This window comes from Dermacentor albipictus, chromosome 1 (genome assembly GCF_038994185.2).
Source record: "Dermacentor albipictus isolate Rhodes 1998 colony chromosome 1, USDA_Dalb.pri_finalv2, whole genome shotgun sequence".
Classification (NCBI taxonomy): Eukaryota; Metazoa; Arthropoda; class Arachnida; order Ixodida; family Ixodidae; genus Dermacentor; species Dermacentor albipictus.
The window spans coordinates 157,239,512-157,265,993 of NC_091821.1; the positions used below are offsets into that span (position 1 = coordinate 157,239,512).

At 42.5% G+C, this 26,482-nt stretch overlaps 1 protein-coding gene across 5 annotated transcripts in view; it reads left to right on the forward strand.

The window, feature by feature from the left end:
• Nucleotides 1-921: 921 nt before the first annotated feature.
• The window catches only part of LOC135916573 (golgin subfamily A member 2-like), a 154,117-nt gene continuing 128,556 nt past the window's right edge, over nt 922-26,482 (forward strand). Inside the window, exons 1-6 of one of the 5 annotated variants that reach the window (XM_065450007.2) lie at nt 922-1,219; nt 1,625-1,705; nt 1,804-1,841; nt 4,583-4,687; nt 10,369-10,597; nt 16,907-17,102. In XM_065450007.2, coding sequence (XP_065306079.1) covers nt 1,142-1,219; nt 1,625-1,705; nt 1,804-1,841; nt 4,583-4,687; nt 10,369-10,597; nt 16,907-17,102 — 727 coding nt within the window. In that variant the 5' untranslated portion in view covers nt 922-1,141. Of the gene's footprint in view, nt 1,220-1,584; nt 1,706-1,784; nt 1,842-4,582; nt 4,688-8,961; nt 9,043-10,368; nt 10,598-16,906; nt 17,103-26,482 lie in introns of those variants that run through there. The other 4 variants (XM_065450006.1, XM_065450009.2, XM_065450008.1 and 1 more) reach the window with 4 other exon arrangements.

Sequence of the window (26,482 nt, forward strand, 5' to 3'; positions counted from 1 at the left end):
TTGAGGGGTTTTAATTCCCTCTGGGCACGATGCGTCATCTAGTGCCGCCGCTGCGAACTCCGCGCGTGGCGCGTGTCCCATTTAAGGGTCATTAAAGAGCGGCCCATGCCCAGTGAATCAAGTTAGGATTAAAAAGGTTGAATGAAGAGTGACACATGCCCAGTGTCGCAAACTTCAACGGTTTGTTTCGAACCCGGTTCGCTCGGCCTCAACCAATGCCTCCTTTACTAGATGCCAGCCGCGTTGCTCGCTTTCCCACTGCGGCGGCGGTTCCCTTAGTTCGTGGCCTCCGCGATTCGCAGCAACGGCGCGCCGCCGGAGCCGATCGCGGAGCCGATCGCGAAGGCCACGCTTAGCTGAAGTTAGTTCAGCATAAATTTCGTGAGGCGGCGCTCGTTGCCTTTTCAACTTCCGGCGGATGCGGGCCTCCGAGATGGCAACAGACGCCATGGTAATCTCCGAGGTCGCAGCACGTGACGCAGACGTCCGCCACAAGCGGCGCTCGTTGCCTTTTCGCGGAGGAGAGTAAAGGGAGAGGGCCAGGAACCGAGTTTACGGACAACGCGGCTGGCATCTAGTAAAGGAGGCATTGCCTCAACACAGCACCCTGATATCCTCTACAGTGACCAAAGTTGCAGTGACAAAGTTTAGATACGGAAAAACAAACTGAAAGATGAAGATACTACAAACCGGGTGAAATTACCAAGAATGCCAATCGCATTAGAGGAAGAAAAAAATGCGTTGAAAGCATGGTCTCCGAGATCGTTGCGCGCCGCCCTGTAGCACGGGGGACACGAAGGTTTCTCTCGGTATTATGAACTTTGTCAAAGTTAATAGAAACAGAATCATTGCATGTCACTTTCTGAGCTGTTTTGCTACTACCAGCAGTACGCGGTGCACCGCGAGATTGTATCTTCAATTATGTTTCCCGCTTTTTGATGCTACGGGACTCTGTGGGCCATCGGTCTTGGTGCGATGTGGATTTAACACCTAAGCGAAGTTATTATTTGCAGTCACAGACAGTTATTACTCTAATTTAAATACGGCATGTCAAAACCGTTTATTTGGCCTGTGTGTAATCTTTGACAGTTTGGTCGTTTACTCTGTATTTAGCTGTGGTCCCAGAAGGCGTGTTCGCACTATGCGCATGTCGGCTGGATCTGCCAACATGGCAGACGATGCTGATCGAAAACATAAAGTTGCAGCCGGTTTAAAAAAGGTGAGATTACTTGTTTGCGTTTAGCAGTATCTATTTAACGCTTTTATAGCACGCGATATCAAATATTTCAAGCTTTTCTGAAATTAACCGCGGTGAACGTGATATGTAGCCTTTATAAACTATTGTCACGGTAGTGCGTTTCCCGACATCTGGTTTGTAAATGATCTTGCTTGCGAGTTAAATTTATTGTAATTTTTATACTTTTATTAATTTCATGCTCTAAGGCGGAATCGCTCGGATATAGTGAAGCTGAGTGGGCTTCGATATCTCCTTGTCGAGATTGTCGAAAACATTGGCTGCCTTATACGTGTCAAGCATTTTACGGCGAATGCGCTTCTTTGGTTTATGGCAATTGTTCCGCGTAGGAAATAAAAATTCGGACCTGACGTCACGTGTACCTTACAGCTGAAGCAGTTTCAGCAGCGTTCTGTGAAAAAAACTACGAAACGGAGATCTTCTGACACGCTGTCGCCTCAGACTGTACAGGTATGTCGAATGCACAAGTTTTTCGAAGATTATCAGTTTTGTTTTACAGGTGTTCTTCTCTTTTATGTTTAAGCATCAGTGCACCATTTCTGTTTCAGGACGACCAAGCAAGCGCTCAGCAACTTGATGAGCAAAGGTCAGCGCTCGTTTTCATTTTCTAGCATTATAAGCTGCCGCGTATGTACGCGTTGCATATTTGACTAGTTATGCCTGTTATCATTCCCTTCAGAGTTGTCCCTCTTTTCTAGTGTTTAGCGCAGAAACTTTGTACAAAAGGTACGGTCTGTTCTGTCCAAAGTTTCTGTGCTAAGCACGATAAAATATGTCGTACAAACAAGGCCGAAACTAAACCTTGCAAAGTTCTCTCTTTTTTGTACTAGACAACGATTTCAGTGAGCTCAACTCATCATAAGAAACTTTAAGGCGTTACTTGCAATTATTTCTCAACTTTTGCTGTGTTCTGTGTGGTGTCTGCTTTGAAATTGACTAGAGAATAAAAGGTGCCAGACTGATTCAGGAAAGAAAACACAGATGTTTATAGGTGATATTATAATACATTGAGACACAACCTGTCACCACATTTTTTGCTGTCATACAAACATGGTCAGTGTAGTCTTGTTTGTTCTTGCTGTGTTTCTGTGTGTTGCCCATACCAGTATTTATTTTTTGGGCATAAACCACATTAAAGAGAAAAACTTTTTGCATTTCTATTATATCATGAAATTTGGTGTCAGTTTGTGTCCCAATGTATCACAATATTACCAATAAGCTCATTTCATGCATTCTCAGTCAATCTGAATAACCAGAGACATCCCCCCCCCCCCCTCCCTAGTTTCAGGACAGACACCATGTACCAAATAACCCAGCAAAAGGTTCTACTATAATTTGTTGTACTTAACAGCTACAGAAGAGATTGAAAATGTTGGAAAAGAAGGCTGGAAAGCTTGGATAAAGTGACATTTTTGTATTATCTGTACAATGTATTACAATGACTGAAATGTTCTAGATTTCTGAATATACTATTGACATCACATTATTGAATCTTACCACCATAGTGCCTAATCGCAGCTGTCTGGCTGTTGTTGCTAAAAATGTCATTGAGTGGTTTGTATATAAGCAACATAATTTGTTTGCACATCATATTGCCAGGGACATTGTCAGTCGTAAATTTCAATAAAATCAGTGTAGAGCCACCCAACATCTTGCAAAAATGATTGTATTTCTGAAAGTGATTGCTCGAGAATAGTGCTCCTCTTTTGAGCTCTTTGTTGCTTAATGAAGGTGTGAGACAGAGATGAACACACAGTTTATTAAGAAATACAACTTATGCATACAACTCAGTCACATTAGCGCTCTGAACCATGAGTACAGTAAAAGAAATCGCCACAATTAAAAAAAATAAAGTTGCCAAACACACACCACAGCCAAACTGAATGCATGCACATGCTACTTCAAAGACAATATAACTAAAAAAATATGTATTTACCAGTATCCAGAAATGTTCTTTTTTTTTTTAACCCTTTCAGGTTCGATTTTTTTCGCTATATGCAACCGCATAGGGTCAATTTTTTTATTGCAGATCCCAGTTCTTTCTAGGGTGACCGTTCTGTGAGAAAAAAGTATTTTGCATTGGTATATATGTACCCTTCATCCGTGAATAACAACAATAAAAAAAGGAAATAAACTTATAAGAAATAAAAATTTCATGCGTTGTTATACACACAGTTCAAGGCTTTGAAAATGAGCACGTTAGAATATTTCACAAGTCTCAAATGTTCCTGCTCTTACACTAATATTTACGTCCATAGCGTAATCGACCTGTGTAGGTGCGTGCACTCAAGAAAACTGTGTGGTGGTGTGCCCGTCAAAAAAATCAAAACGTGTGACAAACTTCCGCTAATCTTCATCTTATCGCCAACCAGAGTCAATTAGTTTTTGCGAGTCTGAAAGAAAAAGAAAAGAAACGGAAACTCATGCATGGCAGCATCCTTCCTATGCGAACCCCTGTGAGCACTAAACGAGCGAGAAACAAGCGGTCGCCCTTTGAGCGATTAGTAACGAAATAGCCATCAGTTTTGCAAGGGCAAGAAGCCGAAACCGCCCACGGAACAAAACTCAAACCGCCGCCCGCACGCACGTGAACGCGCGAGCTGTAGTATATAGACATGCCGGGGCAAGAGAGGGAGGCACGCGAAAAAAATTCCCTGTATTCCCACATCGTGGCAGCACATGACAGAAAAAAAGAAGTTAGGAAATTGGCTTGCTTTGGGAACATGCAGACGGCACCGTAAATATACGGCATCGACCATGTTGGACTTATTTGCGGCACCGTATATTTACGTCATTGACCCTGAAAGGGTTAAAATCTGAGAATTGCACTGGTGGACTACTGATGCAGAACATTTGTCCTTAAGTTTGCTTCATAAACTATGATTGGGATGCGAGTCATAGTGGTCTGTTCGTACTGATGTTTATGGCCATATAGTGTGCTCTTTCACGTGACTGTTGCCTCTTCTAGGTCATAGATGCCTCCCTAAGGCACAATTTGAGGCAGTGAACAGTCTTTTCTAGATGTTAGCAGCACATACGGACTTGTGGTGCCATGTTTGTTCAAATCAGGTGACTGCAGCACCAAGATCAAACTGTAACAAACAAGAGTCAGTAAAAAGAAAGAAACCCTGTCATGGAATTTGAAAGGTGTTTTATGAAAATATTGGTCCAGAGCTGAACAATCTTTTCCTTTGCAGTGTTTTATTACAACCAAGGTGCATCGTGGCCTGTTATTGCAGAGCTTTTACTGTGTCCCATAGGGTCATTTCCTTTGCTTAAGAGCTACTTGTAATTTATCCAATTTAGCAGCCCTTTTTGTTGTTGCAGTTCTGCAATGTCGCAGCCTTCAATGCCCAAGGAAGCTCTGCCAGTGACATCACAGTCTTGTCAAGACCTTTCACAATTGAGGGATGATGTTCACCCAAGCCAGAGGTACCTACAAACTTTTAAAATCCTATGGAAATCATTTTTACACCATCATGCAGAGTTGCTTTCTACAGTGGAGAATTTTGAAGTGACTAGTGTGTTTGTATAATTATGATATGATACATTTTTTAAATTCACCAGCATGGAAATTGCCTTGTGTTATATCCGGAACAATGCAATAAATATAACAAGGTTTTTTGGCATGCTCATCCACTAGATGAGTTGGTGGTTGAGGAAAGCCACTCTCTCGATGCCGTAGAAACCATACAAATGTGCATGTGTGTGTGTGTGTGTGTGGGAGAGCACTTGTCTGCAAGCAAATAAGGGAGGAGCAAAGAGGAGTGGATATGACAGGACCAGACCGGTCCCTTGGTCCTTGTGGTGATGCATGCCAACATGTCGAGGAATTTTGAATGTTGCCTTTTAGGCGGTCAAACTTCACCACAGTGTGCCAGCGTAACTCGTCATCATCAGCAGCAGCATGTTTTATGTCCACTGCAAGATGAAGGCCTCTCCCTGCGATCTCCAATTACCCCTGTCCTGCGCCAGCTGATTCCAACTAGCACCCGCAAATTTACTAATTTCATCGCTCCACCTGGTCTTCTGTCATCCTCGATTGCGTTTCCCTTCTCTTGGTACCCATTCTGTAACCCTAATGGTCCAACGGTTATCTAACCGGTGCATTACGTGACCTGCCCAGCTCTATTTTTTTCTCTTAATGTCAATTAGAATATCAGCTATCCCTGTTTGCTCTCTGATCTACACCGCTCCCTTTCTGTCTCTTAACGTTGCGCCTAACATTCTTCGTTTCATTGCTCTTTCCGTGGTCCTTAACATCTTTTCGAGCTTCTTTGTCAGTCTCCAAGTCTCTCTCCCATATGTCAGCACTGGTAAAATGCACTGATTGTGCACCTTCCTTTTCAATAATAATGGTAAGCTTCCAGTCAGGAGCTGGCAATGTCTGCCGTAGGCGATCCAACCCTTTTTATTCTGTGAATTTCCTTCTCATGATCAGGGTTCCCTGTGATTAGATGACCTAGGTACTCCTTCACAGACTTTAGAGGCCGACTGGCGATCCTGAACTTTTGTTCCTTTGCCCAGCTATTGATCATTATCTTTGTCTTCTGTATGTTAATCTTCAACCCCACTCTTAACTCAACAGGCAGCAAAAACTGATATTAGAAAGTCACCTGAATTTCATCTTTCATTTAGCAACGTCAAGGTACACCATTTCATTAACATGCATATTTATGACACATAGTCGTAATGTTTTGGCAACGTTATGGCACTGTTTTGGTGAGGATTAAGGTACTGCTATAATGCAGCAGGAAAGTTACGAATAAGTGCTGTAAATATGCATGTTATTAGAAAGGTGCACCCTCTCAGTGTTGTTAACTGAGAGTTCCTGTATGGGGGGCCTTTCAAAATATAATTTCTAAAAATGCTGCCCATTGGGTTATGCTGGCACATTGTGGTGAAGTTTAACAAATGGCTGCAGGGACAATCTCTAAAGTTCCTAGTTTTGTGTGCGCTTCTGCAAACTTAGCTGTCCCAGCTCATAGACATCTAACTGTTTGGGGCAGCATATTGTGGTTAGGTTGAAGTGTTTCAGAATACTGCAATAGTAGGTTCGTTCCTGTGTTAATCCAGAGCACGGGGTGCACATTGTGGTAATGGATCGTGCATCACACTTTACTAAAATATTTTACTTTAAGGCTATGGTAATGGTCTGCATTATAATTGTTTGATTTTCTTTGACACCGAAAGTCCACTCTATTGTTATATTTCTGATTACATTGTATTCATGAAAATACAGTATTGCAAGACAGATATTTGAATGAAAAATTGAAGCAAGCAATGCTGATAATATAGGTTAAGTAGAAGGGTGTTTCAAAATGTTAAGGTGAACTTGATGTACTGAGAAATACCCTTTTATCATATAGACGTATAACAATATCTCATATTTGCCCATAATCGAGTTCTTTTCCTCCCACTTCACTCACTGGTGTGCAGAGTATTTTGTCATGAAATTATTTCTTGTTGGCCTAGTTGGTGAAACATTACTATATGGACGACAAGTGGGGATAAGCACATATACAGAAGTAAGGACAGACCAGACATGCGCCAGTGCCGAGTATTTTACTAGGCTCTGAATGTGTCCCATGTACAGTTTATAATACAACAAGACCATGTGCAGAACTCCAATACCTGAAGTGAAAAAGTCAACAAGTAAATGACAAATGTTTTTCGCTTTTAAGTCTCAAGATCCGACAGGGCACTTCCAGAATAAGGAATGTGTAACTAAAGCACATTTCACAGTTTTTTTCTAGTTCTTTTTTTATCATTTACTGTCGGTGCACATTTTTGTGCCCCATTGTTCATACAACAGCCAGTCTATCCTAAGTAGAGCTTCCAACACTTGTCTGGTAAACAAGATACTGGTATCACATCTTTCATTCATGCAGTAACATTGTGAAAAGGTGTTGTTTTTTTGCTGTGCTTCAGAAAGCATTACTTTTTTTTGGTGTCCCCACCACTCGCAGATCTTCGTCCCCTAGATGTTTGGCCATTCGTAAACATTGACGTGCATTTACATGCTTGCCTCAGCAGTGCAGGCTTCTGTGCACTAGTACATGATCGCTCTTTAAATTGCACAACTTTCTACATTGCACAACCATACACCTGCACACACAAAAAAAGTTTTTATGCTGATTCACATTGGGACTAAATGTTACCCTTAAATTTGCCTTATGAGGCCCCATAGAGGATCAATTCTTAAACTGTGGTTAGTGGCACATGCAGTTTAATATGTTTTTGTGCATTACTTGCCTGCATCATCTATAATAAATCAGAGGTATGTATGAATGAATGAAAACTTTATTAATGTTATAAGGTGTCACTAGGTTAGAAAACTTTCAGTCCACTGGTGAACTTTCCCCAGTACTTCTGGACATAGTTCACTGGGTAATGTTGGTCACACTGTGTCTTGACAATAATGAGTCATTCCAGTGTAGGTGGAATTGAAGGCTAGAGACAGGTGGGGGAGGGAAGTGCATGACATGCCCATAGTATGGGGTGTTTGTCTGCACAGCCTTTGCATGAGGGGCACTAAGGGTGAGGCACTGATTGTCCTCTAATGCAGTACTGGCAGATGGAACTTGGCAGTGTATTAGCTTGTGCCCTCCGTAAGAGCATGGAGTGTCTCTAATTAAGGTTGGGTGTGGGCATGAGAATTTGGTTTGATCGGAGCGGTATTTGCTCAGGGGTAGGCGCAGTGGTGCTGTCAGAATCATCTGAGGACCAGGGATGCTGGGAGATCAGAGTAATTTTTCTCAAGTCAGCCTTTATTGCCCAGCATTCCTGCATGTCCCGGGATCCATACGATTACAGTATTTTCGTAAAATGCCTATTTGTAGGAACTTGTTCATGATTGTTGTATTGATAGGAATAATATATGTATATATTTTTTTCATTAGTGCCTAGTTTAGGGTAAAACGTCATTCAAAAGAATAAAGATACAGTCACTGACTGTGATTTTATATATTCATATACAGGGTGTCCCAGCTAACTTTAGCCAGAGTTTAAAGATATGCAGTTGCCACATAGCTGGACAGAACAAAGGTAATGTTGTTTGCCATCACTTGGAGATACTCAAACTATTTTTTTCATTCCACCTAATGAAATAATCAGTCTGAAGTAATTAATCAACTTCTCAAATATAACAATTAGATGAAAACTGTCAATGAGAGAAAAACTCTCGATACTGCCTTTAGTTGCCCGATACGTGCTACATAGTGTTTTTTCGAGCGTGAAAAAAGCCAGCAAATAAATGCAAAATTGCCGCACGACTGGCCGCTTGGGGCACTTTGCGTGTATTCGCGGGCTTCTTTCACGCTCGGAAAACCACTTTTATGTAGCACATATTGAGGAACAGAAAGCTGTATCAAGAATTTTTCATGTCACTCTACAATTTTCTCATTGACACTTTTCATCTAATTGTAATGTTTGAGAAGTTGGTTCATTAATTAAGACTAATTATCTAATTAGACAGAATTTAAAAAATTGTTTGAGTATCTCCAAATGACGGCAAACAACATTACCTTTGTTCTGTCCAGTTACGTGGCATTTGCATATATTTAAGCTCTGGCTAAAGTTAGCTGGGACATCCTGTATACAGCAGCAATACCACCTTATGGAACCAATATATAATGACAACTGAAATTTCAGCTACTGTGAAGTGAATATTTCATGAGTACACTTCATAAACATTTGTGGTGCAGGTCATTCTAGCTGTGAATGTTGGAGCATAGTGCCGGTTTACAGTGTGTCTACAGAGCAAGGAAGGGACACTAAATAGAAAAGTAAGTTGAGCTGTATTAATAAATTACCCTTCTACAATGCCACAAAAGCCACTGTTACCTTGAGATGAGACTTCATAAGCTAGAAAAGGCGCAAAAATGAAAGATGGGTGGCACCGCTGTCTTGGAAGTTCCCACAGTAGCTCATTACGATGTCATGGATTTTGACGCCATCTGTTTGGACGTAGTTAATTTTTTATATATAAGGATGGACTACATTGTATTTTAAACTAGCCAGAGATGGAACTTAGCGACTTTCAAGAACATTTATCATGAACATTTACTGACTACGAAAATGTACTTGAAATTCATGGCGTTGTACTGATGTACCAGCACTGAGGTTTTGGCTCAAAATTACGAAACTGGAACTTTGACATTTATTTCTCTTCTCGTAATCAAGCTATTACCGCAAAATAACGAAAATAGAGCTTAAAAAGAATAGTGTATGAGGCTGAACTGATTTCATATTTCTCTTTAGTGTTCCTTTATTAAAGTTAATGCGTTGATAACAAAAAATTTTAGTATTTCTTGGTTATGACTAGTATTTCTTCTTTTTCTTTTTTTAAGTTAACCCGCCGTGGTTGCTCAGTGGCTATGGTGTTGGGCTGCTGAGCACGAGGTCGCGGGATCGAATCCCGGCCACGGCGGCCGCATTTCGATGGGGGCGAAATGCGAAATCACCCGTGTGCTTAGATTTAGGTGCACGTTAAAGAACCCCAGGTGGTCAAAATTTCCGGAGTCCTCCACTATGGCGTGCCTCATAATCAGAAAGTGGTTTTGGCACGTAAAACCCCAAATATTATTATTATTATTTTTTAAGTTCTAAAGGTTGGCAGGTCTGAAATGGAGGACAAATACGCAATATGTGCTCCACCTTTGGGGACGCCCGACACTGCATGGTTGCAGCAAAATCAACACCTTTTTTTTTTTTTTCATAGCGTTTCTACTGACAGATGTGTACTTCTGGTTTATTCTGAGCAAACCAGGGCGAGTAGTGCACCAAAACGTGGTATTAAGCTGCACACACCATGACTCACAGTTTGGGAACTACTGCTTCAAATGTTTGTGGTCCTTATCCACAGGAAAAATAAAGCTAGGGCAATATTGTACTGTTCGCTACTGAGAACAGGGATTAGAAAAAGCAATGAAGTAGGCTCTGGGCTAACTTGTTCATGGTCTCTTCGCTGCTGTAATCAAGAAGGCCTGTTATTAGCTGATTGTAGGATCATAGCCATGCATGTGTTTAATTCTGCTAGGTCTACTGCACATGCCTCAGTCTTTATGGTAGCAGAGTGCTCTTTTTGTCTAAGCTGTCTGTGCTTTTCATAGGGTGCTGTCGTCTACTGAAAGCCTTCGTCAGATCACTCTGCAGTTGAATGGCCTTATGGCAGATACGAATGCTGCACTGAATGGCGAGATGGCAACACTTGCAGACTCATCTTCATCTGGAGCACTGCGAGGTGCAGATGAGCTTCTCCGAAGGAACCAAGAGTTGGCTACAACACTTGAAACATTGCAGCAGGACAGGGATCAGCTTGAATTTCAGCTGCAGGAGTTAGTGAGTGAAATTTTTTTTCTTAAGCTCACAGGATGTATTACGTTCATGTTAATATGCATAAAATACAATGCGTTGGAGGCACAGGTTACAAAAATACACCAAGGCATTAGTAGAGCTCAAGAAAAATAAGATGCAATTTAGTGGTGCTGGCGAGCATAACTTGAAGTGAAATCCCTATTTGCACTATGTTCCAACAACAAATCTTTGATTGTACTGTGCAACCTTCATATTCTTGTTTTCTTTTAGTTCTCTATTTTTTTAGTGCCAAGTGCAAGTGTTATGTTGCGCATGTGTAATGTACCGAGGCTTTTGACATATGCATAGATAAAGGTGTTTTCCTGCAATTATGCATTCAAGTCAAGTACATTTACGGGCCTTCAATTCATGTGATCGAAGGGCTTTGGTTTGAGACTGTGTAGAAATTGAGAGAGTTGCAATCTGCTCGTGCACAACTGTTATACTAGCATGCTCATTCATGAGCACACCGTGCCTCCTTTTCTTTGATCTCGTGTTCTTTGATCTCAAAACATTGTCCTGTTTACCTTTGATGTGTGTATAGCTCGTAACTTTTTATTGGAAGGGCTGAAGGATACTCATGTGATCCAGTTGATGTACTGCCACAACAAAAGCTCTGACATTACTGGCAGTAGCATGTATGTGGCTTTTTACAGCATGAAGTCAGTGGGAAGGAAACTTGGCATAGGACTAACCAAGATATATGCACTGAAAGATAAGCAAAGTAGTATCATCAGCAATCTCAAAGGTACAGTAAAAGCAGCGGAAGAATTCTATGCTGACCTGTACAGTACTTAGAGGAGCCACAATACCTTCATTTGAAGCAGTAATAAACAAGGTGCAGACACTCCTTCTATAACTCGTGATGAGGTTAGAAGGGCCTTGCAAGACATAAAACGTGGAAAAGCGGCAGGAGAAGATGGAATAACAGTCAATTTAATCGAAGATGGAGAAGACATAATGCTTGAAAAACTGGCGGTTCTCTATACGAGTTGTCTATCGACTTCAAGGGTCCAAGAGAACTGGAAGAATGTCAACATTATACTAATCCACAAAAAGGGAGATGTTAAAGAATTGAAAAATTATAGGCCCATTAGCTTACTTCCAATATTATATAAAATATTCACCAAGGTAATCTCCAATAGAATAAGGGCAACACTGGACTTTAGTCAACCAAGGGAACAGGCAGGCTTCAGGAAGGGATACTCTACAATGGATCACATCCATGTCGTCAATCAGGTAATTGAGAAATCTGCAGAGTACAATCAGCCTCTCTATATAGCTTTCATAGATTATGAAAAGGCATTTGATTTAGCCGAGATACCAGCAGTTATAGAGGCATTATGTAATCAAGGAGTACAGGATGCTTACGTAAATATCTTGGAAAATATCTACAGATTCCACAGCTGCCTTAATTCTACACAAGAAAAGTAAGAATATACCTATAAAGAAAGGGGTCAGACAAGGAGACACATTCTTTCCAATGCTATTCACTGCGTTCTTGGAAGAAGTATTCAAGCTATTAAACTGGGAACGCTTAGGATTGAGGATCAATGGCAAATACCTCAGCAGCTTTCGGTTTGCCGATGACATTGTCCTGTTCAGCAACACTGGGGACGAGTTACAACAAATGATTGAGGACCTTACAGAGTGAGTGTAACAGTGGGGTTTAAGGTTAATATGCAGAAGGGGACAAAGATAATCATTAATGGCCTTGCAAGGGAACAAGTTCAGGATAGCCAATCAGCCTCTAGAGTCTGTGAAGGAGTACATTTACCTAGGTCAATTATTCACAGGGAACCTTGATCATGAGAAGGAAATTCACTGAAGCATAAAATGGGTTGGAGCGCATACAGCAGACGTTGTGACCTCCTGACTGGCAGCTTACCATTATCATTGAAAAGAAAGGTGTACAATCAGTGCATTTTACCGGTACTGACATATGGGGCAGAAACTTAGAGGCTGACAAAGAAGCTTGAGAACAAGTTAAGGACTGCGCAAAGAGCGATGAAACGAAGAATGCTAGGCATAATATTAAGAGACAGAAAGAGAATGGTTTGGATCAGAGAGCAAATGGGCATCGCCAATATTCTTAGTGACATTAAGAGAAAAAAAATGGAGCTGGGCAGTCTAAAACTGGTACAGCACAACTTACAAAGGAAGAAACAAGCCAAGCCGGCCAGATAAAGGAACAGAGCGCTGTTCAGCGCTCTCTTCTTTTATCTGGCCGGCTCGGCTTGTTTCTTCCTTTGTATGTTGCACTGTACCAGTTTTAGAATGCAATACCAACTCGCCCGATCCTCAGCCCTAGTGAGATGGGCAGGTCATGTAATGTGCAGACTAGATAATCGGTAAACCATTAGGGTTACAGAATGGGTGCCAAGAGAAGGGAAGCGCAGCCGAAGATGGCAGAAGACTAGGTCTGGTGATGAAATTAGGAAATTCGTGGGTGCTAGTTGGAACGGTTGGCGAAGGACAGGGGTGATTGGAGGTCGCAGGGAGAGGCCTTCGTCCTGCAGTGGACGTAAAAGATGATGATGATGATGATGACGATGATGGGTTGCTGCGAAAAGGCCCACTCCATAGCAAGTGCCGCCCATATTTCAGCTGCTAACCTGTGCTCGTAATTAAGGTCTTTTAACAAATACTGTAAAGCCATTTTGTTTTGTGGCCTCATTAATTTTTATATATTTAAAATTAGCAAAATTTAAGGATATGATTATAGATACTGATGGGTTAGTTGATGAGCCATGATATTGAAGCAGTGCACTTAAAGCTGACACGTTCACGCACACATGAAAAAAGACATACACAAGGACAAGGTGGTGGCGTTGCTTGTTCTAGTGCCTGTGTATGTCCTTTTTCATGTGTGCACAAACATGTTAGCTTTCAGTCCGCTGCTTGAACATGAAGGATATGTTAAACTTTTTTAGCCAAGAATATTACCACCCAGGTAGAGAAAACCACTAAGTTTGTAGATATTAATATACATGGTATTCCTGTGTCACAAATTACTTTATTTCCCTAATTACAACATGCACTATGTTTTTGTGGGTTCAGTGTGAGAAAATATAGTGCACACAAATCTTACATGTGCACAATTTTTGTAACAAGGGAAAATCACACCTCCAGTTTTTATGATAAGTAAAAGTGAATACTAGTGTGAAAGTTACCATCACAATGTATATTTATTCCCAATGTCCTTTGTCATCACTTTCGGACATATTTTTGTTGCTGTTGATGGACCCATAGTCTTGATGCTATCCACTGCATTTGATATTTCACATTTCTTGAACCTCTACATCCATCATGAATGGGATGGTTGTTTCCTCCTTAGCTAATCGCTTTGCCGTTTCATCCTTCAACATGTGCACATCTTGTACCTGCCAAAACTCTCCCAAATTTTGTTAAGTTTATGAATTTGAGCTTGTTTTACGATATTGTGAATGTTCCATGAAGCTTTATGAAAAAAAGTCTGCTTGCAAAAAAGTTTAGCTTGTTGATCTCCAACTACACTCTTCGAAGTTTTATTGTGAAAAGACAACAAAGGGGTACCTGTGCAGTGCAAGTTTATTCAGACAAGTTTCTGAAGCGGGTAAAATTGACAACAACAAAGGTGCTGAAAACGTCTTTATGATCAAAAAACAGTCTGTTGCTTGTCAGTTTGTGCTGTTCCAAGTTTTCTGCTGCTTGTGGATTGTGTCTAAAGGTAAATCGTTAATGACAATCTTTGTTTCCTATAAAATGTGTGCACTCAGGACACAAATGTAGGACACTTCTATTAAATTCTTAGAAAAAAGAACTCATTGATGTTGCTCTTGACAATCATGCAGTGGGTGGTCAAAAGGTTGTTTCGCTTGACTCTGCACTCTTGTATTTAGATAATAGTTTCTGTATTACATACTACTTACTATGCTTGTCTTCCTGGCTCGCAAAGCTCATAATAAAGAGACAACCGCATGCACGCGATGTTCAAGTGGCAAGCGACGCGATAGACTAATCCTTTCGTACTGTTGTGTCTCACTGTGAGACAGCGACAAACTTTCGTTGTCTGAATCAGTACAGTTGTATGCCCATAAAGAAATCTGCCCACGAGGCCAATGTTTTAACCAGATGGTACTAGATATAGTATGTCTGTAATTTCCAGTAAAAAAGCATACCCTATTGTCAGTGGTAAATGATGTGGTGCCATCTGACAGCTAGAAATCTGAACACTTTTGTGACTTCATGGCTTCTGAGACTCTGGTGTGCGCAATCTCCGATGCTTGGTACTTAGTGTGAGACGAGACGAAGTGAAGCCTGCTTTAGAGTGCAGCTCTTAGGTGCCCATTCCTGTGGCGAGCATTGGCATCCCTCAGCATCCTTGGCCTAACCTAGGGAACGAGCACAGAGGGGGATCATAGAGCGAACGCAGAGTGCAGCGGGGAATGAAAGATGGCAAGAGCGGGGGGAGCGTGAGGAGGAAAGCGGAGGAGGAGGGTATGGCAAAAGCGTAATAAGAAAAGCGTAGGGCTGTGCAAGAGGGGCTCTGCGGCGACGAGGGCTCCGAGCTGGCGCCAGAGCAGCACGCGTCATCTCTTCACTGGCGACGCCGCCGATGCCATATATGAAAACAAAGTGCTGCCTGAGTGGAGGTCTGTCTGCGGCAGCTGCTGTGAATAGCGCCTATGCACTGCCTCTCGCGATCTCCCTATTAGTGAGGCAGTCGCACCACACTTCGCTCTATATGCAACGTGCCGATCGAGACAGATAGTTTGCACCAGCGAATATATTGTGAAATGAAAACACGTATAGAGCTGCGCTCAAATTTCGCATTAGGGAGTATCGTAATCGTTGGTGAATTTTTTTACTGTTTATTTATTACTGTCAGGAAGAGAGCAACTAGCAAGAGTGAATTCGGATCGAGGTAGGTGCACTCGTTGCTGTCATGTTTTGCAATCATGTAGTAATGGGCCGTTCACCGCATGGACTTCAAGGCAACGAGTAAAATTTCTGCAAGCAGCAGAAAATTCCATGTCCATGTGTTGTCTTGGGGTGCTGTCAGCTGTGTCTTTGCTCGGTTTCTGGCTGTGGTTTCGTGTTTCATAAAAACAAAAACAAAAACAAAAAAAGAAACAAAAAAAGACATAGCTGGTTGTTGGGTGTGGTTTTACTCACCGGCTGGTACTAATGGCATATGCAATGTCATAACTCCTTGCTTGTGGGTGGGCTATTTGAATTGCGCTAGAGGAATACAGACTCTTCACGCGCAATTTCCTCTTAAGCTAAGTGCTTTCTTTGCATGAAGCATGCAGTCTGTGGCTTATAAGTCCACGGTGACATATTTGCCATGAGTGTCCCTTTAAGTCCTGTTCCAGCCCTGATGTGGATGGCAAATAAGACAGCTTTGAGGAGACATAATGAATGTCTTTAGTAATTACATTGCAGTCTTGGGAACAGATGACACAGTGTACTACAACTGGGTGCTGTGGGATGGAGTGGAGTCAAGCAAGTACTGTTAACCTGACATGATAATGTCGTAGGCCTTTAGACATGGCTGAGGTGTTAAATGTTAAGCATCTATGCTGTCTAAGCAAGCTACACCTCCATGGGAAAGCACAGGTTTCGCAAAGTGATGGGCATGAGTTGTCAAACTGCAGAGGTATGTTATTGCTTGTAATAATGCATGTTTAGTAGCACCATAATCTGAAATAATATGCACCTTTCAGTTTACTTTGGTACTGAAAACTGGGCACCGGGAGGTAAATCATGTTGGGTTGTGTTTGTGGTCAATTATGCAGGCTGATGCAGAGATGAAGCTGTTCTTAAACGTCAAGTTAGGGATCTTTCCATTCTAGAACGAATTGGAACATACTCTGTAACCATATAGTGTACTGTACCTAGACATACATCAACTCCACTAAAATGTGCTCCGTTTCCATCTTGTGATAATAATGCTGGTGATGCTGGATCTGATGGTGGGATGTTGCCAACAATGTGAGCGTGGTTTTGGTTTTGTATCCAATTGAAATGTTATGTCGAGACAGTTTTTCCTGCCCTGACCCATTTTCTTGGTGATTAATTGGCTTGTTTGTATTCAGCTAATGCAGTATTTGGACCATGAAATTTTGTTGTTTTACAGTATTCCAATGAAATAGCCATGGTAATACAGATATAAAAAATAAAACAGCGTAAAGAATTTTTTTTCAATTTGCAGTTTGGCATTCATTTAATGGTAATGGTGTATAATAAAGGGGAACAAGAGTAAAAACAGAGTAGCACCTAGAGGTTGCCTATTTCATGTGGTTCACACAGAAAGCAAAACTGGCTCGGCAGCAGCGCGAGTTTGACCGTGAACGGGAGGAAATGGAGGAGCAGAGCCGGCGTGAGCAGGTTGCTCTGAATGATCAGCTTCAGGTCCATATACAGACCATTGGCATTCTAGTGGCTGAGAAGACCGAACTTCAGTCAGCACTTTCTCAGAGCCAACAAACAGCCAAGCAAAAAGCAGGTGAGCGTCTTAACATAACTTGCTTTTAGTAGTCCTGTTCAAATCTATACTCATTTGAATGTGACAGCATGCTCAGTTGAGGTTTTGGAAAAACAAAATCAGAGCTAAAATTTGGTAGATATTTTTTGCACATAAAAGTTCATTTTCATGACTGCATTGTAAATATGGTGCACAATTAACTTTGAAGCCCCTTATGCTTCCTCAAGAAAAGCATGAACGAAATTGCTCTGAAATTGGCTTACTTCTGTGATGCTTCCTGTCAGGAAAAAGCAGTGGACACATAATTACATGTTATCAATACTATTCCTAAAGGCACAGTCAAAACAAGATCATAAGCAATAGTCCTAACAGGTGGTTGAACTGAAATTAATTAGCACTATATGTATAAGCTTACTAATAAGGGATCCTAAGAAAATTTTGATTACTTTGAATGAACAAGCAGATAAGAGGATTGCATAGAGCATGTAGTATTAATCATTTTACAGAATATCACAATGCTGGATGTCGTAGGGAGTCTGAAATTCAAAGTAATGAGTGCATGGTCTCACTGACACTGGCACCAGTTTTCTCTACTACTTGATGTGCTGTAAGCTGCATTTTTACTGTATCACATGTCAATAGGGGTAATTTGTTCATCATTGCAATGTACAGGGCTGCCCAACATGAAACGAAACACCAAATTGGCATTGAAGCAATGATTGCTTTGTGTCTGAATTCAAACTTCACGTGCCAATATTTGCTTGGCTTTTGAGGAAGAATGTGGACCTGTGGTTGTTTTTAGATTTTCTAACGAAATATAGAACTTGATTGCAAATAATGGTCCTGCTATTACAGATTCAATTAAGCTCAACCTGATGTATGAATCTGTTAACAGTGTAGTTCTAGCTAGTGAAAATAAATATAGAGGAAATAAAGAAATAGAGTATACCGTATAGACTTGTGTTAGGGCTGCACTTTTTTTCCACAATTTTTATGAGGTGCGGCCTTTACACAAGACCGAACCGTTAGGTCAAAATGTTGCTGGTGCAGCCAGTGACTTCTGCTCACCTCATATCTTGTGTGCACCTTGGCTCTCACCATATGGTAGCAGCATGCGGAAGTACGCAATGCACGAAAATTTTTCTATGTGTGCGCATGGCATTCAGGCACCGAATGCAATTGCTTCTCCGTTAGAAATGTTCTCTTCCAAATTTTGAGCTGCCAAGTTGGGCGTGCGGCCCTTACATAAGTGTATATGGTATACAACCTTTCCTGTGCTGATGCAAGTGAAGTTGTATACTAGTGGTATTTGAGCTCATGGCTCATGGCATGACTAGGCTGCTACTCACAATTATTGAATAATCAATTTGGCTAATAGGTGTTAATGACCAATTTGGCTAGCAGGTGTTCATGGCATGTATGCTCCTTTCCCTTAAAACAAATGCAAAATGCAGCGTGCATCAGTATGTCTTAGACAAATGGATAAAGCTAGCAAAACACAACCTTTCATAATAATAATGGAAAAGGACCCATACAGTGCTAATAGTGTGTACCAGTAGCGACCGGAAGTTTAGAACTGTAGCGAAGAAGACTGGCGTGTGCTTAGGCGCATTATCAATGCCTCGTACAGAGCCTCGTACAATGCCTCGTACAATACAGAGCTTGTGCGCTCGGTGCCCGATGCTTGATCAACAGACCTGCCTGTGTATTGTTTGGCGTTCTCGCTTGTTAATTAAACTGCCTTACATGTAAGTTAGATGTTACATATGTAGGGCAGTTTAATTAACAAGCCAGAATGTTACACGATACATAGGCAGGTCTGTTGATCAAGCGTCGGGCACTGAGCATGCCAGCTCTGTTCCTGAGCGAGGTGTTGACGATGTGCCTGAAGCACACGCCTGTCTTCTTCGCTACAGAACAATTATCTGATTGGAAAACTAAACAAATTGAAAATAACGGAAATGAATACAGTGACTCTAGGAATGAAGTGACTGTCGTCAGCCTGCTGTATTCTCAATGTGACACATCCTCCCTCTGGTCACCCTGGTGACAGTGCTCGTCTGTAGATGACACTACTGTTGAGTTGTTTATACCATTTCAAATATTGTTAGATCATTACCAGACTTCTTTTACTGTTATCATGCTCTTTCACATGGTTCTACAAACTTGCTGTGATCAGTAATACAGTTTCACATTGTTTTGCAAGTGCATTCTGATTATTCCTGCGTGACATGACATTCATTTGTGTGAGACATCCCTCCAAAAAGCTTATTTTATGCATTGCAAAAATTTCTCATGCTCAGTAAATAGATGCAACAGTCTAGATTTGCCAATGACACACACCGCTTTTGTGATCCATGACGTGTGGTGATTTCATGGAGTGCAAAGAAATTATAAATGATGTTTCAGAGCTAGTGTAGTTCAAGAACTCTTGTCGCTTGCATTCTATGTGAAGGCTATGTATACAATGCCAGTTATTGCTGTCATTGCTTCACAGTGTGGACGTAACTGCAAATTTTTGTGTCTCTGCTTTATCTTCTAGTTTTTAAATATGAAGCGCTCATAAGCTTTGTCGACCTGACATCAGCTAAGTTTTCATATAGTCCTACCAACTCACTGATTGTCATAATAAAGCAAAATGAAATGTACAGTAATGCGTGATCCAGGTATTTAGTTGATAACCACTTGATTCTGTGACTAAAATTCTTCTTACTACTCGACAATCTTGTCAGCAGCAGTATACACTTGAAAGTGCTTCTGTCACCTGTAGACCATGCAGTACATGTAAGAGTACAAAAAAGTATGTATTCTGTCAGTGAGAAAGAAATGAGGAGAAATAATTTGCCACTAAATTCAATAGTATTGGCAACATTGATGGCCAAAGAATGAGAAAGTGAGCCTGCTATATATAGTGATGGTGGTAGGTGATAATGGTGGTTTGGTGTTCCATCACTGAGAAAACTGATGATTATAGCTATGAGTTTGCAGTGGACTTCAAGGACTTGCTGTGGTGGCGTGGTGGCTTTGGTGTCGCACTGCTAAGCCAGAGGGCATGGGATCAAATCCTGGCCGCCGCGGCCACACTTTAACCGAGGCAAAATGCAGTAATGCCCGTGTACTGTGTACCATGTATCAGGTGCACATTGAAGAACGTCAGGTGGTCAAAATTAATCCGGAGTCCCTTACTACGGTGTGTCTCATAATCGTATCATGGTTCTAATTTAATTTTAATTTAATTAATTTAATCTTAATAAAACCTCAAGGGGAAAACAAAGCTCAATACGACTCAAGACGCATTGGTGCTAGAATTGAGGCAGCCCTGCGCGGATTGTAAAAAAGCCATTTAAACTGCACCTTGTGATGTTTGCCTAAATAGCTGTGCAGGAGGCAGCTTAGTACTGTAGCAGCTCTTGCATGTTTTTTTTCTTTTATACAGTTGAATCTTGGTAAGCAAAAATCACTCAACATTGCTTGGCTCTATTCAGAACCAACATTTTCATATCTCTGTGTTGTGGAGGTAGGCTTGCACGAGGCTTACCCCACAAGCGATGGTAAGAAAAGGGCACAGTGCTCCTCCACTCTGCAACACACAGAGGCGCTATGGCAGGATTCGTTGACTCCCCGACACGGCGCAGAGAAGGCTCCAGAGTGAGATCGTCAATAAAGACGGGTTTATTAACCCAAGATACAACACAATGCGACAGTCACGGCACTTATGGGCAAAGGTTCACCGTAAGACTGACCGAGTAGGCATGCCTGCTTCATCGGTTAGTGGTCCAACCAAGCACAAGAACGAGAAGTTGCGGGAGCAAAGGTCCCATGTAACCAACTCATGGGCCTGTGAGTTTCTGTCGTGGCGATGAAGTGCTCAGCAGAAGGGAGCTCGGGTGGAGAGGGTGCCCGGGGATCGCCACTTGGGCAGCCAATCAGCACGAGGCCTGGTGATGTGCGCTTGTGCAATGACTCAGCACCAGGAGGGAGAAGCACGGTTTACACGAGAAGTTAGCTCTGATGCACTAGCCGTGTCCACCGAGTTGCCACTGGGGTGGCAGTTCCTGTAGGTCAAGCTAGGACCATCCACGAGTTAGGGTATGAGGCATAGGAAGGCACCTTGATCTTCAGTGTAAACAGAACTGCAAAAGATGTGAAACTTGAAAAAACAGAATTATTGCTGCCAGCACCAGAGCATATCATATCGATCGCAAATAAAGACAGGGACAGTGGAAGAGAACACGTAAACGACATGGGCGGTAACTTTCAACTGGTTTATTCACGGCAGCCCGTGGGCATATATAGACAAATAGAACATGCGCAGAACGCAGCAAACAAGAACACTCATCAGCCTAGCAGGGCAACCAATTATCAAAAAAATATATTTTCCGATTGAAACAACCTAATGGAAGTGTCGCTAACACAGTTTTGGCCTTTTTTATGTGATAAGCCTCCATCAGTTCGCGTGCAGTCTGGTCCTGGCTTCTCCCCAGAATATTTATCTCCTTAAAAAGATGTGCACAGTGCCAGGCATTGCAGTGTGCAGGCAAGTGTGCCAATTCATCTTTCGTTAACTTTTCTTTGTGTTCCCTGGCTTGATCATTCAGGCACCGTCCTGTCTGCCCTATGTAGGACATGCCACACGCCAGGGGGATTTCGTACACAACTCCTACATTGCATTTTCCATACGGCTTGGTATGGTTCTTGCCACAGCCTTGCCTTCCTTTAGGACACGGGGCAAGAAACATTTAGGAGTGGAAACTCCGCTGTTTGCGGCGACCAGAAAAGGTCACAAGCCCGCGGAGCCACTATCATGCTGGCGGTACCTGGCGGCCGAGAAAGAAATTACCGCCGGTTCGGTTGCCAAGGCAACCGGTCGCACGTGTTGCTTGTGTTCGGTCCCCGCATGCCTGGCACAAGTTCCACTGAGGGTAGGGCAGTCACGCCTGCCTCTTTAGCGCTGGCAGCCTGGACAGCGATCGGTGCTGGGCCTCAACCATTTGAGCACAGTAAAAAATAAAACGCATTCTTTTCGCTGACCGCTATGATTAGGTAACCTGTAGCTGGTGGTTGTACGTGACCCTGTTGTTTCACCCACGTGATGAAGGAAGGCAAACATGCCTTCGATTTGTTTGAGCATACTATCAGGCTGATTTTCGTCAAGCTCATGGGCCTCACACACTGTGTGAACATCGCTGACATTCACCGCCGTTGATGTTCCTGGCTTGTCATATACGCTCATTCTTGATCTTTTAATGGTAGCATGACTGATATTTGATGACGCTTCCCGTAAAAGAAGCGGACTCACACTTTTTTTACGGGGATGTCAAAGATGCTGGATACGGAAGATGCACAGAACAGCCTCTGGATGCAGTCCAGTTTTTTTTTTTTTTTTTTCGGGTGGTTCAGGATTACCTTGCCTCTAAACTCGCCGTAATATTTATCCCACCTCATCATGTTGCTTGTGAAGTGCTTCTCACAGATGTTCTCTCTCCATGTGAGCTGGCGGCCGTCCCCAGGAATCGCCACGGCCCTTAGTTGCAGACTTTCAAGGTCATTTGGAGCTTTGATTATGCTCACCTTTCCCCTCCAAGAGTTGTACTCGGTTTTCCAGTTTTCAACAAAACACTTGCGTCCCACCTTACGCTAGCAAATTCCGAAAAAGGGCATTTGCACGTAGCAGCGTTGTTAGTATTATGATCCTCTAACAGACACCGACAAGAACTGTTGGAGTTTGAATTGTAAGAGCGTACAAACACGTTACGGCGTGCCCGCTGAAGCGAACGTCCGTGTCGTCTGCTTGTCGTCTGGTTTGAGCGGAAGATACGGGTGCTGCCGAAGAAAGCGCGCCCGAGCTGTTCGCCCGGGCGTCTGCTTTTTTTTTTTCCGCTATGGCTTGCATGACGCGCCGCAAGGCGTCGCCACTGCAGGCGCCCCCGTCGGTGTGTGCTATTTTTGTGACTTTATTTGGTCGCCCACATGCGCCCTTGCTGACGTGAGTTTCAACTCCTACATATTCTTCTTCCGTGCTTTAGTATCACGGGAGGTGTGGGGGCAGAGCCGCGCCAGCTTAAAAGGGGCTGAAAAGACACGGGGTACTCCAAACCTGCCTGCCACCTTCCTTAGGTTGTGAGTGACCATGTGCATATACGGTGCCACTTCAGGTCTTACGGCCATAGTAGTCGTCCTCACCCTTGCTTTGCTCCTAGATCCTTTTACCTTCTGCAGGAGGGTTTCCACCACTGGCGTTACCATCGAGTAAGGGAACCCTGCCGTCTTGACTGGAAATATGATTGTCAAAGGCAAGCTGCATCTTGTGCACACACGACTTGCGGAGAGCTGATTCTAAGCAGAGCATCGCTACTCCACGTTTAACAATCTTTGACTGGGAGGAGTCATATAGCAGCAAACCCTTCTGTACCCGAGGGAAGTACTACCGGCATGCGTGGCCTTTAGCAAAGGAAATGCTTAGTAGCGCTTCGGGCGCCGCGCTAAGTGTTTTCTTTACTGCGAAGACACATAAGCCCGGCATTCCATTCAGGACAATAGTTATCGAGCGTGGAACGTGGCAGGTTCAAGTTAGGCGCTTCATTTTGAAGAGTTTGAAGACTCTTGTTATATCCAACCCTTTTGTTACAAAACGCTCTGATGAGGTTGTTGATTTTCTAAGGGCTAACCAGGACATAGGTCCGGCTTTTTCGGTTGATGTAGAAGATCTTTTCTACTCTGTTCCTCATAAAGGTCTGTTTGTTGCTGTGAGGATGTGTATTGAAGAAAATGGCACCATTCCCTTCCAAAACCCATTTGGTATTTCGGTGGAAGATTTTTTAACGCTTTTGGAAACCTATCTTAATAGCACTTTTATCAGTTTTGACGAACACTTATTTCTGCAGAAACGTGGAATCTGCATCGGCTCGTGTATTGCGCCACTTTTGTGTAAAGTTTTTTTAGCTACCACAGGCAAAGTGCTTGATCAGGCATTTGGGGGGGGGGGGGGGGCGTTTCAAACATTTTAAAAGTTTTTAGATATATGGATGATTCTTTAATTGTTCTTAATGGGCAAGGAAGTTTAACTTCTTGTGACAGCATTCTAGCCATTCTTAAACAACTCGGTAAAGGGCTTTCTTTTTTACTCACGAACTTCCACTCGACAATTCCTTGCTTTTTATAGACCTAAGCATTTTCTTTGCTAAAGGCCACATGTGCTGGCAGTACTTCCCTCGGGCACAGAAGGGTTTGGTGCCATATGACTCCTCACAGTCAAAGATTGTTAAACGAGGAGTAGCGATGCTCTGCTTAGAATCGGCTCTCCGCAAGTCGTGTGCGCACAAGATGCAGCTTGCCTTTGACAATCAGATTTTCAGTCTTAAGACAGCAGGGTTCTCTGACTCGATGGTAACGCCAGTGGTGGAAACCCTCCTGCAGAAGGTAGAAGGATCTAGGAGCAAAGCATGGGTGAGGACGACTACTATGGCTGTAAGACCTGAAGTGGCACCATATATGCACAGGGTCACTCACAACCTAAGGAACGTGGCAGGCAGGTTTGGAGTCCCCCTTGTCTTTTCAGCCCCTTTTAAGCTGGCGCGGCTCTGCCCCTGCACCTCCCGTGATCCTAAAGGAAGGCAAGGCTGTGGCAAGAACTATACCAAGCCGTATGGCAAATGCAATGTAGGAGTTGTGTACGAAATCCCCCTGGCGTGTAGCAAGTCCTACATAGGGCAGACAGGACGGTGCCTGAATGATCGAGCCAGGGAATACTAACAAAAGTTAACGAAAGATGAATTGGCACACTTGCCTGCACACTGCAATGCCTGTCACTGTGCACATCTTTTTAAGGAGATAAATATTCTGGGGAGAAGCCAGGACCAGACTGCACGCGAACTGATGGAGGCTTATCACATAAAAAAGAAAGGCCAAAACTGTGTTAGTGACACTTCCATTAGGTTGTTTCAATCAGAAAATATATTTTTTTGATAATTGGTTGCCCCGCTAGGCTGATGAGTGTTCTTGTTTGCTGCGTTCTGCGCGTGTTCTATTGGTCTATATATGCCCACGGGCTGCCGTGAATAAACCAGTTGAAAGTTACCGCCCGTGTCGTTTATGTGTTCTCTTCTGATGTCCCAGCCTTTATTTGCGGTGAATATGATATGCAGTAAGCACCAACTAGGCCAAACTGAAGTTCTTCTGAAGCATCAGAGGATTTTTTTCTGAATGAACCAGAATCTGAAATTTTGTTGCAAAGGCCCGCCTTCTATGGAGAATGTCGTCCTTAAATGGTTGCGCCAAAGACTCAAAGAAGCAAGCAAGCATTGATACATATTTAATGCAGAGTATGGAGTAGTTCCAGAAGATTTTGTTCATGCTGTGTTAAAGCACCTTGTCATTTTTCCTTTTTTTGTAAGAGCTAGTTTTTAATCCTTAACATCTTTTAAAGCAGTGCTAAGAGAATATGTGACATAGTGCTGTGCCCCTATGAATTTTATTCTGTAGATGAAACTCCTGTTAAATGGAACATAATGATCTGATTCCTTGAGGTCTCATTTAACAAGATTCTACTGTAGCACCACTAACCACATATTGGACTCTGTGTATATAGAGCGTCTCAGCTAACGTTAGCCAAGCTTGGTACAGCATATGGTTATCAGACTTATATGGTGTTCGGCCATCTGTCGTCGTTCGCCACCATCGTAGTTCTTGTGTACTAATTACTTGGCTAATTAGAAAAAAATGATTCAACAAATTAAACAAGTACTTGGCTAACTTAAGCTGCGATACCCAGAAGAGTTTCTTATATATTACTGCATTTCCAACTGTTATCACCCTCTCCTTTTCACTCTTCCCTTTCTCCTTACTTAGGTAGGAGTAGAAGGCTAGATACATGCTCTTCTGTCAGATCTCTCCTCCTCTATGTTCATCAAAGAAAAAAAAAAAAAAACTCTCCTTCAAGAAAGAACTTTGTGCCAAGCTGTTGCTTTGCTTTGCTTTGCACTGGTAGGAACTGACCTGAGTAAGATGGCCAAGAAAGCAGCATATTTGCACAAGTATAGTCAACCTCAAGTATACCATGTGATATTTTGTGTGTGAATATGCTTAAGGTTGCCATTTGCAGATTGCACAGTTCTGTCGCGTCAGCTAGATTACGGGGGGAGCTACACATGACTTGCATGACTAATTGCTGTGAGATGATAGCTAATTAATGAAGCTTCATTAATTTGTAATTATTTTCGGGTGCATGTCCCCATTGTGGAACTTCAGGCAAGCATTAATTGTCTTCTCTATTTTGAATAAATCATGGCGGAGTCAAGACATATGACCTCAAATTCTGTTGGGAAATGCTTTGATGTTCAAGTTGAACATTTATCAGCTCTGTAGAATAAAACAGTGCAGATACAGTGATCTGCTAAAAAATA